We start from the raw sequence: 11,377 nt of genomic DNA on the forward strand, positions 1-11,377 counted from the left end.
ACTCTTGGCTGGAAGCAGTGCTTAAACAATGGAAAAAACACAAATTTGTCCAAAAACCTCATGTTTAACTGTTTCCCACTTTTTCTTTGGTCATTTTAGCCTTTTTGGCCAGGGTGAAGGGAGTATCTGCCATCAAACAAGAAGGCAGCCGCATGTAGCTATGATGATGTTTGCTAGTTCACCTTACATGCATTAATTTAATAACGTGGTAAGCCTACTCAACGTAAATTAAACACGAACAACATTAAGCTACTCACGCAGAGAAGAACGGCTGCTGCTGCCATCATCATCCTCATCATTTCTGCTACACTGGCAGGGCTAGGGGCCAGGACTCTACTCTTCAGCTTTTTGGGGGATGTTGCTAACTCTGGGTCCGATAACAGGCACCACACCTGCAGTAGATGCGCTCGGTGTGAGGTCTCGCAGCAAGCTATCAAATACGGCGCATTTCTCGGCTTTTAAAAAAAGACGCTATGCATCGCCAGGTGTTTCATCGGATTTCAGGTGTTACCTCCTTTCCACAGTATCAGCTTAAAGCACTTGTTGCAGGCTGCTGAGTTTGCATATTTTGCTGTGAAGTACAGCCAGACTTTTGACCGCTTCGTCTTGGACATTTTTAATCTGTAGCTCTGCTCTAAAAGAACGTACGTACCTGGACCCGCCTACTATCCCCGGAAACGTAAAATGATTGGCTACAATTCGAAGTGTATCACATCTCAGGAAAAAAAAGCACCGAAATAAAGCACCGAAATGTGCGCTGCTTTTCGGTCTGGTTACTACCGTTTATGTCAGAACCGGTGCCATCATGGCACCGGACACCGGTACCCATCCCTAGCGGTGACAGACGAATCTACTCTTTATTGTAAATGAATTAATGAAACTTTTCAAACCTGGTGATTCTATAACTGCAGTTTTTGTGTCCCTGTGAACACTACAATAAAAACTATGGATATGTCTCTGTGTTTTCACAGGTGAGTTTGGGGTTGGAATTGGTGACTGAAAAAATAAGATCAAAGATACCAAGCGTAAAAAATGAGAGAAACAAGAAATGAAATGGTCGCTGGGCTCTCCTCTAGAGATAAGGGGTGTCCAAATTCATAGGCTGCGTCCTCCTGAGGACCTGTCCTTCGTGGTCTATGTGGGTTAGGGTCCTTCGAAGACCGAGAAGGTCAGAAGTACGAGACTGTGAAATGGGACGGTCTAACCTTCAGATCTGCGTCACCGCTGTCTCGGTGGAGTTTAATAAACTCAGCCGTCTGCTCTTTGCTATCTAGAATCTAACAGGATACTGGTGTAAATTCTCGACCGTCTCACACTTCTGTTTAATCAGTTTTCTGTTTGACATTTATTCAGCTGCGTGAAAACCCCGGAGGAACCCACCCGATGGATTAATAATGTTTTATTTAATCTAATAACTTTAATCTCAGCCAAACAGATTTACTCAGGAACAAATAAAACACTGAAAAAAGCCAAACAATAACATTTTTAAGTTATCTAAGTGACTTGTATATCATGTTTAGTAGCGAAAGACCGCGGGGAGGTTTGAAAACGATGAAGCCGGGAGTCCACTGCTCTCGCCGGCTCGAGTGACCCTCGAGCTCCCGGTCAGCTATCGAGCTGGTGGGTAACAGACTTCTCTGAAAACGTCGGAGCACTTTTGCAAACATGTGATGTCTTGATAAACCGAGCAGATATTTATTTAGAAGTTTATTTTGTGACCCGGAAAGAGTAATAAGAGTAATATTAAAACTGAGTAGCGGCCGCCATTGTTGGAAACTGGAGTTGGCTGGGCCGTGCTATGAATTGTGGGATAGGTTGGGCCACAAAGGATACATCCAACCCATCCTTCAAATTAGGGGAAAAGGAGGACGCATTTTTCGGCTGCATTAGGAGGAGTCTACGAATTTGGACAGCCTTCGTCGCGTCGTTGTGACATAATCGGTCTACAAATGCGTCCTCAGGAGGATGCAGCCCATGAATTTGGACACCCCCATAGGATGAGAAGGTCAGAGTAGAGCCACTGCTGCTCCAAACTGAAAGGAGCTAGTTGATGTCTCCTGGATGCCCACTAGCTCAGGTGTTTCGGGCATATCCTAGCAGGAGGGAGGGGTGAGTGTCCGCAGGAGAGGATTCCAGGGAGATGGAGAGGATGATGACAGGTGGTTTATCTGAACTCCAGGTGGGCAGGAGGATAGGCAGGTGAAGACTTGAACACCCCGGACAATAACCTGAGCACACAGTAACAGGATTAACACAGTTCATAGAAACCAGAAATTCCACATCAACCTTCGCGAGGGGCCAAGTTACCACTGAATGATGACTAACGGACTGGCGTGGAGCAGCTGGCCGCGCTGATCGCCTGGAATGGGATGCAGGTGTGAAGGCAACAGCGACACCCTTAGGTGTGGGCATTCCCACCGCTCCTCAGACACACGATCCGCGGACCATGACACCAGGACATGCTGAAGAGATTACATGAGCCCAGCGAACGCTAGAAAAAAGGCCTGGCCTGGGAAAGCAGCGGAAAACAGACGGAAGGATGGGAATCTCAAATTATTACTATGGAATGAACAAAAGCAAGTTTGAATTTTACCATCCATTATAGTTAAATTAAAATGAAATTATGGTGAAAAAACTAAAGTACAACTAATTTTTTAATGTATTTGTTTCTAACTCAAATAAAAAGAAAATTACAAAATACTGCATGATAAGAATCTGATGGCTACAGTGAGATGATGATAGTTCAGTGCAGTGAATACGTTCCTATAACAGTGGTGGCCATCGTCCTAATTCTGACTAAGAACTTTAGTCATGATGGTGAAACTGTAATACGGCAGTTAGGGACTGTCACAGATGAATGGATCCCCTAACAAAGCTCAGCACTGCAGACATCATGTTACTGTTACGGGGGCGTGCTGCTTTCAGCTCCACACATCAAATACAAACTGTTTGATAACTCTTTGAGAAATCCAAAGTTTGATGAATTCAAAAGTTTAAAGAGATCAAAAACACACATGTGCACATAAAGTGCAAACACACACGACTGAGTCTCCAGATTTTATGTTATTAATTCCTATTTAACACAGCACAAACTTCTTCACAACAACATAGTTTGAACAAAGAAACTCACAAACACACACTGTCATTTCAGATCACACACACACACACACACATGCAGTGTGTAGTTGTGGTGACTGATCTGACAGTATAACCACATGTGGCCAATAAAACACCACAGAAACAGATGGGAAAATCCCTTCTCTCTTCTTCTGCCTTGTCTCTCTGAAGTGTGTAATCCACAGATTCCTTCTTTCGTTTACTTTTACTCCCAGTTTTTGGATTCTTTGATTTTTCCCGTGTCTGTGTTTCCACTTTTTAGCTCAGCACCTCCCTCCTTCTTATTCATTTTTAATATTTTTACTGCCAAAGACTTTTTCACAGTATTCTCCAAATATTCCATTTCTTTTAAAACATGTATTTACTTTCTCTTTATTTAATTTATATTTTAGAAATTGTGAAACACGTTTATAGTTATCTTGGTGCTCTGTGCTGGTTCAGTACACCAAATCTGTAATATGTAAAAAAAAACTACAGCCAGACACACACTCACACCACATACACACCTCCGATGTGGCGCTTTCCAGCAGTCTAAAAGGGAATTCAGCCTCGTGTTATCTTTTCCATTCAGCCTATCGCGCTGCAGGGTGAGGTGTTGTCACAAAAATATACACCTCTTCCTCTCTCTCTCTCTTCACACTCCCTTTCCGAACATCTCAAACTTCCGTAGCGTTTCCTTCTTGCTGCTAACATTCCTGTCAGTTACCTCAGCGAGCACCACTGACACACATTTACTGAATACATGACCTGGGGTAGGAAAACATGCACACACTCATTACCGTGCAACTTTGGTTTTTACAGCCCAGTTACGTTATAGCTCTCTGCTCTCCAACCAGAGGATAAATGACTCTCATGGAAATGTTAATAACAGAGTGAGGAGAAAGAAGGACAGGGCAAATAGTGGGTCATACAGGGATGCCTGAAGGGCGAGAAAGAAAGGAGAGCAGCCAAATAAACACTTAATAAAATATATGAAAGAAGATATTATGATTTTTTACAAAATATAAAGAATATGTGAAAGAATTGTGAGAAGGAAGAAAAACGACAAAAAAAAGGAAGGATGGGGAAAAGGGGGAAAAGGAAGAATAGACCAGAACAAAGTTTTACCACATTTACTCGACTGTATGATCTAAATATTAAATACATCTAAAAGTAAAAATAATTTAAGGAATGATCGAGGATATGCACATGTAAGGATAAAAGGAAAAGAAGCGATATAATATGGGGACTGTTTAGAAAGATAGACAAAAGCAACACTAGATGGAAAATAGAAACAAATGCGCTCATAAGACAAAAGCAAGGAGTACTAAACAGCAAGAGATGGCATGAAGGAGCAAAAAGACGCCACAGAATAAATAAAAATGGTGAGAAACAAAAAAGAAGGAAAAAGGTGACAAAAGATTGCAAAGAATAAAAGCTGAGACAGAGAGAAGTGAAATGAGAGAAAATGACAGTGAGTGAGGTGCTGGGGGAGTAAAAGAAGTCTGAAACAAAGAAAACAGCTTTTCCTTGTTCTGAAAGTTTTCTTTGTGGTTTTGTTCAAGGGGAAACTGTTGCGCCAAGCCAATATTTTCTAATGTCTTAACGAAACCTAGAGAGGACAGAATCAGAGCTGATCACACAGGAAAACACAGACGTGACTCTGTTTGTGTCTCAAACTATGTAAATGCACTGAAAACACAGAGGACGCACCAATTGTGCTGTTTTTTGTCTTTTTTGATATGCAGGAGCAAAAAGTTGACCAAAAATTCAAAATACTAAAAGTTTCCAAAGAATTAATCCAGCCAGCTTTAGCCACAGAGAAAAACCTGTAAATGTCCAGAGTGCAAACTTGGAAGTGTTTATTTTGTGACATTATATTAGAAGACTTAACAGATCCGTTTACACCCATTGCACATTTTTCAAATACATAAACACAAACAAAACCCTTTTCTACGCTCGCTGTCAGGCACAGTGACAGTTGTGGGAAAATCCTGGTTTTAATTTTTTGTTATGTGTCTGCTGAGAAAATGTGTTTTGTATTAATCCCAAAAATCTTGGGTGTTTCTTTTTTTCCTTGAGATAATTATTACCAAAAGCTCCACAGTTACTGCACGGCTCCAAAAAACGCCCGTCTCTCTGATGTCTTTGTGTGTCACAGTAAATTAAAATGGAAACACAGCTCTGTTTGGTGTCAACACGAAAGAATGTCAAATGCAGATGTACACGGCTTTTATTATTTTATTTTTTAATATTTAGCTTCCTTGGGGCTCATCCTCTAATAGAAAATATTTGGAAAAGGCCACAGGGATCAGTGTGGTGAATATAACTGCTTTCACTGTACATATCCTTGACGCTGTCCTTCAGTTTCATGTAGAGAAAAGAAAAAACGGCATTGTCCTTAGGACTGATGCAGAACAGATGTGAGCCCTTTGAGAAGACTTATGGTTTTTGTTTCCACTGTATACAAAACGATGCTATGTAAACATACAGAGTGGGTGATGATTTTTCATTTTCTCAGTATGAACAAAACCACTAATTTATGTTCATTTAAATGTTGGCAGGATAAGTTACTCATTTAGCAAAACGTAACATCTATAGGATATCATCACTTTATAAGTTCATAATAGATGAATGGCAAACAAAGTTCAGTGGAAAAGCACTTCTCCAACACTTTTGAAATGAAGGTTACAAAGTTCACACATGCATCATCTCTTTGTGTCAGGTTTACAAGTGGGCAAAAACTGAACTCACCAAAAGATCTGCCGGCACCTTTACACGAGCAATTATTCGATTTATACATGAAATATTACATAACAAAGATTTCTCTTTGCTTCAAAACAGAAAAAACACACACAAATAAAACAGAGCAAGCCCTGCTAGGTAAGAACATGAGAGGAAGAGGAACAGAGGGTGTCAGGCAGGGACAGGGGAAAATATATGACAAGCAGATGCCCTATGCTACATTACATTAACATTTTATAGTTCTTTTCATAGTTTAAATTAAAAAAAACCAACAACCCCAGATCAGACGCATGTAACAGAATAAATATATTTATCACACTTTCTGACGAACACAACACTTTCTTGTTCTTATGCTTAGCTGGGCTAATTAACTCCAGCACTGACCACATGAATATTAGAATAATATCAATCAACTCATCAAACTCTTTTTTTTCCTTTAAGAAAAATAAGATTCAGTAAAGAAGACAGAAAAAACAAGACAAACAGTCACAAAAACATATTTCAAATTATGAGTATTTTTACTTCTATATATGAAACAAGACATGAAACCCAGTGCATAGAGAACATTTCATAGTTTCACTTTCTCCTTCACATCCTGTCAAGAAGCATAGCATCTTCAAAAGTACACAGTAAACATCTACATCAAACCAATGTTCCCAAAGTTCATGACTGCACGACTGATCTCCAACATCTGTTTGTGTGAGGTTGCTTTGTATGAATAGAGCTGATTACTTGCAAAGGCCGTGAATACAATCATGACGTGTGATCAGAAACAGACAGTGCTAAAGTTTTAAACTAACCCCAGTTAAAGATATATCAGAGAAGCTAGTTAGAAAGAGTGTTCTTGGAATCGGCACACACCCATGTATGTCACTAGAGTCTGACAGGGATGTTCCCCGACAGGGAACATACAACGGCCTGAAAAGTGAAACATTCTGATAGGTTAGACAGATATCTGACATGCTGGTGTTTGCCCCTAACTTTCCCAACAACACTAAGAAAAATACTGTAAATGAATCTTGGAAGTGTTTCATTGAGCTAATTTTTCATGTTCCCAATCAACAAAAAATATGACAGAAATTGTTGTGAAGCCCAACTGAGATTATTTTCCTCATTTCAAATGCTTTCTTTTCTACAACATACCAAGAACTAAAATAACTGAACATTGAACATGTGGTACTTAAAGGCATGTCAACACACATAAGGGTTCCTGAAACCTAAAGATTTGAAAGCTAGCGAAGGGCTCTTTGAAATGCTTTGAATAAAGTATGACCCAAACAGTTTTTCCAGTATACTTCCTTTGTATGTTGTCTCATCATACATTTCAGAGTGTTTATCCAGTGATACAGGTGCTGTAATAGACAGCGCTGCTTGCATCAGACAGAGCAGATATAAGAGGGCTGCTTCCATCATCACACCCACCAACGCCACCCACCACACCACCAACATCCCTATTAACTGCACTACTAACAATACTATTATTGCTACTTCCAACAATACTGCTACTACGGCTACCCACAACCTTGGACACACCACCACATTCCCCGCCCAATCCATAAGCCTCATCTCGATTTCTCCGAACATTTACATACTGGTCAAATTCATGCCTGTCCACTTCAGCCCAAAATTCAGCCGACGAAGCCCCCAGCTGGCCAGAGGAATCCAGATTTGAATTATCCAAATTCACAGAGGGAGGGAAAGTGGATGGAGGGGGAATTGATGAGGTTGAGCAGGAAGAAGTCGTTTCAGGAGGAGGTGAAAGCTGCCCCAGATGAGAAGAAGTAAAATGAGGAGCTTTAGGGGTGCCGTTTCCATATAGCTGACTGAAATAACCAACAGGAGCAGAGCTCAGTGGGGGCTGGTGGCATTTTATTGGCTCAGAGAGGCTGTTGCAGGGCTGGTGGTATGAAACTGGGGAGGAAGGATCCGGCAGTGGTGGCGAGCACTTTACGGGACTTCTTAAAGTGACCTGGTGACCAGAAACATGCGTGAGATTTAGCTTGGAGCTGAGTGAAGTGACAGAGCTCATGCTCGACCTCATATTCGATTCAGCAGAAGTCATTCTGGTGCTTAAAGTCATTCCTGAACCCTGGCCGTGTATGGAGCTGTGGTGGCTGTGGTTGTTGTAGTGGTGGGTGTAATGCTGATTATGATGGTGAAGGTGGTGTTGGTACCCACTCCAAACTCCCATCCCTCCCTCCTCCTGCATATGTTGGGGGAAAAACACAGATTCCCCAGCTCCATCTTCCAGAATGTCCAGTGGGGACATTTCTGGAGTGGGCAAGCCATAGCTTTCTAGCTCTGAGTGTCCTGAGGCCTGGAGGTCCCTGAAATGGCCCAGAGATGGAAGCAGGTGATGAGAGTGATGATGTGGAGGCTGGACACCTGGATGCCCGTAAGCAGAACCTCCAGAGACATTTTCTGCACCCAAAGGACTGACACCAGGTCCTAAACCCAAGCCTGGTGCCCCACCCTGGGCTAAGCTGTGCAGCAGAATCCCTGGTTCAACACGTTTAAGCTTCTTGGTGGTTTTTTTGCGGCGAGGTCGGTACTTGTAGTTTGGGTGATCCTGGAGGTGTTGGACACGAAGACGCTCTGCTTCCTCTACAAATGGTCGCTTCTCTACAGCGCACAGGGCCTTCCACGACTGACCTGCAAGAAGAAGAGTTAAATATTTAAAAAAATTTCAACCATGTTTTGGTCTTCTTAGATGACAGAAAGGGGGCATATAAGAACAGCACTGCTGTTCAAATTCATTTTGCAACTCACTGTCAAGCAGATTACAATCAGTCTGATAGATCATTTTATTATTTACTGCTCGGCCTATAACATGTCAAAATACTCAACAGCACTGACAGCCTTGAGCAGCTCCATCTACAGCTACATGTAGTCATTCAAAGAAGGACCTTAATGTCCTGTGACATGCATGAAATGCTTTGACTTTCAGTTCGTCCTGTTTTTGGAGATGTGTCTTACACACTGATGGACGTGAAGAGCTACTGCTCTACTGCTATAAGACCTGAGAAACATCATAAAAAAAGCATCAGATGAAAAATGAGAGATATTAAGATGGCCTTGGAAGGTTATTTTAACAGCATTTGAAGTAAACTGACAGTCAAGAGTTTAGAGGTAAACATGGCATGTGCAATGAGCCCAGATGCAGCAACATACATATTGGCTTGGTAACGTAGAGCTGAGGAATCAGACTTTTAATTTGTCTTGAACAGAAATGAGGCTATTTATGGTCTGTGTTTGATTATCTTTCTGGTGTGTCACACTGAAAACTGCTAAAATGAAAGTGGTCAGATATTTAAATTTCCAATACGACGACTCCTCACTTTGGTGCTTTTACTGAAATTGATGACTACAAAGATCAGATCTTTGGCTCTCCATTGAGTTGGTCTCTTTGTTTGTCTTACCGAGCATCTTGCTGAGCACAGCGTTGTGTAGGTCCGGGTTCTGCAGGGCCAGCCGCTTCCTCTCATCTTTAGCCCAGACCATGAAGGCATTCATTGGCCTGCGAATCCTCTGCTCAGCTCCTGCAGCTTTCCCATCACCCGCTGACGTGCCTCCAGCCCGGTTCAGATCAGGACTCTGTCCCCCTGAACTGTGCGTCAAACACATCCTTGGTTCCCCTCTCCTCATATTCCCAGTTCTGTCTGGAGAACTGCAATCCTCAGAGTGCTTCTGTTCAAAACCCATTTCAGAAGCAGGACTCGGGGTCCTTGAAGTCCAGGGGCCCCCAAGAGACACCTGGCTGACTCTAGAAAGGCTAGGCTTGGTTAAATTCATCCCAGAAAAGGTTTATTCCAGATCAAATTCTGCAAATGTCTGTCTCAGTTTGTTGGTCTGCAAAGTTCTGGACAAAAACTGAAACTGAAAATACTTCAGCCAACAGAGGAGAGAAGCATCAGGAGAGGAATTTGGTCTCAGAGCACAAATACCAAAGCAAAGCATCGAGATGTGAGAGGAGGGGGAGACAAGAATAGAAAACAAACCCGTTGTGGTGCAGGATTTCCCCTGAAAACGATCTGCAGTGACTCTGCTGCTTTCTTTGTCCACTCTAGGTTTTCTGTTTGCTTCTGCGGTTTATCCACAGTTTGATTTCACTCCGTCACTCGGGCCCTCCGACACACCGTCTCCCTCGCTGTCTGCTCACTTTGAAAGTTTGGAAACCTGTGGCCAGATCTGACCGACCCATGCTGTGTATATATACCCCGCCCTGACCAATCGCATAAATACAGGCTTGAGGATTTAACCAATGACGAGCCACCAGGCTTTTTGAGAGAGACAACACGGGGAGGTCCAAACTTTACCCCCCACCCTCCCTTCAGTCTCTACAACTGCCACCCTTTCCTCCCACTGAACGCACACACACACGCACACACACACACACACACACACACACACCCTGTCTGTCTGTACAGGGAGATGTAATCAGAGAGGTTCCATTGTTCTTCACTGAGAACTGAGAAGCTTCTTTGTCAAACACACACACAGAAGTAGTGAAACACAAATACCATAAATGAGATGACACATTTATAATTAAGTTTGCCAACAAAGGAGACAAAACATGATTACACACATTTAGTGTGTGTGTGTGTGTGTGTGTGTGTGTGTGCATGTCTGTCTGTCTGTGTGTGTGTGTGTGTGTGTGTGTGTGTGTGTGTGTGTGTGTGTGTGTGTGTGTGTTTGTGTGTGTCTTTGAGGGCAGGACAGCGGCAAGGCAGCCAACCACAGTCCCAACCAGAACGATTAGTGGCTGAACTTAACAACAACTCACTGAGGAGGAAGGGGCTCAGGTCTAGGATGGGTCACTATGGAAGGGGGTCTAACATGAGGTTTTGTAACCCAGCAATCTGATGTCTTAGGGATGCAGCAACATTTCAAATCAGTGTGAACTTCAGGGTGTTAAAGTGCTCACTCAATAAAGACATTAATTACATCATTTATTTAGCTTCTCTGTTTTATTGAAAGGTTTTTAGCTTATAATATAAAGTGCCGTGAGGCAACTGCTGTTTAATTTATAACATTTTGAAAAGGCATTCAGCTGAAATTTTGAGAAAAAAGAATAGACTTTGATATTTTAATAAACAGAATGGAATTTTAAAGAGAACAGAATTATAATACGTTTTCTTGTAAAAATGTATGAAATGTGGCCAAAATTTAGTTTAAAACGTCCGGTTTCTAAAACGCGGAACATTTTCTAAACCTTTGTCTTCACAAATTGAAAGTTTGACAAAGCCGAAAAAGGATGAGCACATTTATTTAATCACGTGTTGTGTTCTGTCCTGAGCTGGGTGAAACATTTGAACTAATGAAGAAACAGAATGAACAAACAATGGACAGATCGATGCTCGTACCAATCAAACTCTGTCTGTCTGCCAAGGACACCCCCTCCCCTCCACCCACCACAATCTAACGGCCCCCTACACACACACACACACACACACCACTTTCTCCCCCACGCCCAGCTCCATGGGAGACTGTAGTGGCGTCTCTGAGCCTCCTGCTCAACCAACCAGGAACTACTCCC

General features: G+C 42.3%; 1 protein-coding gene across 1 annotated transcript; it reads right to left on the reverse strand.

The window, feature by feature from the left end:
- Positions 1-840: 840 nt before the first annotated feature.
- On the reverse strand, positions 841-10,354 carry sox18 (SRY-box transcription factor 18). The gene is made up of 2 exons (XM_085146673.1): positions 9,261-10,354; positions 841-8,493 (listed from the first exon to the last, which is right to left on the reverse strand). The coding sequence occupies exons 1-2, from the start codon at positions 9,631-9,633 to the stop codon at positions 7,175-7,177; spliced, it is 1,692 nt and encodes a 563-aa protein (XP_085002799.1). The 5' UTR covers positions 9,634-10,354; the 3' UTR covers positions 841-7,174.
- Between the last annotated feature and the right edge of the window lie 1,023 nt (positions 10,355-11,377).

This window comes from Neolamprologus multifasciatus, chromosome 20, assembly GCF_963576455.1.
Source record: "Neolamprologus multifasciatus chromosome 20, fNeoMul1.2, whole genome shotgun sequence".
Lineage (NCBI taxonomy): Eukaryota > Metazoa > Chordata > Actinopteri > Cichliformes > Cichlidae > Neolamprologus > Neolamprologus multifasciatus.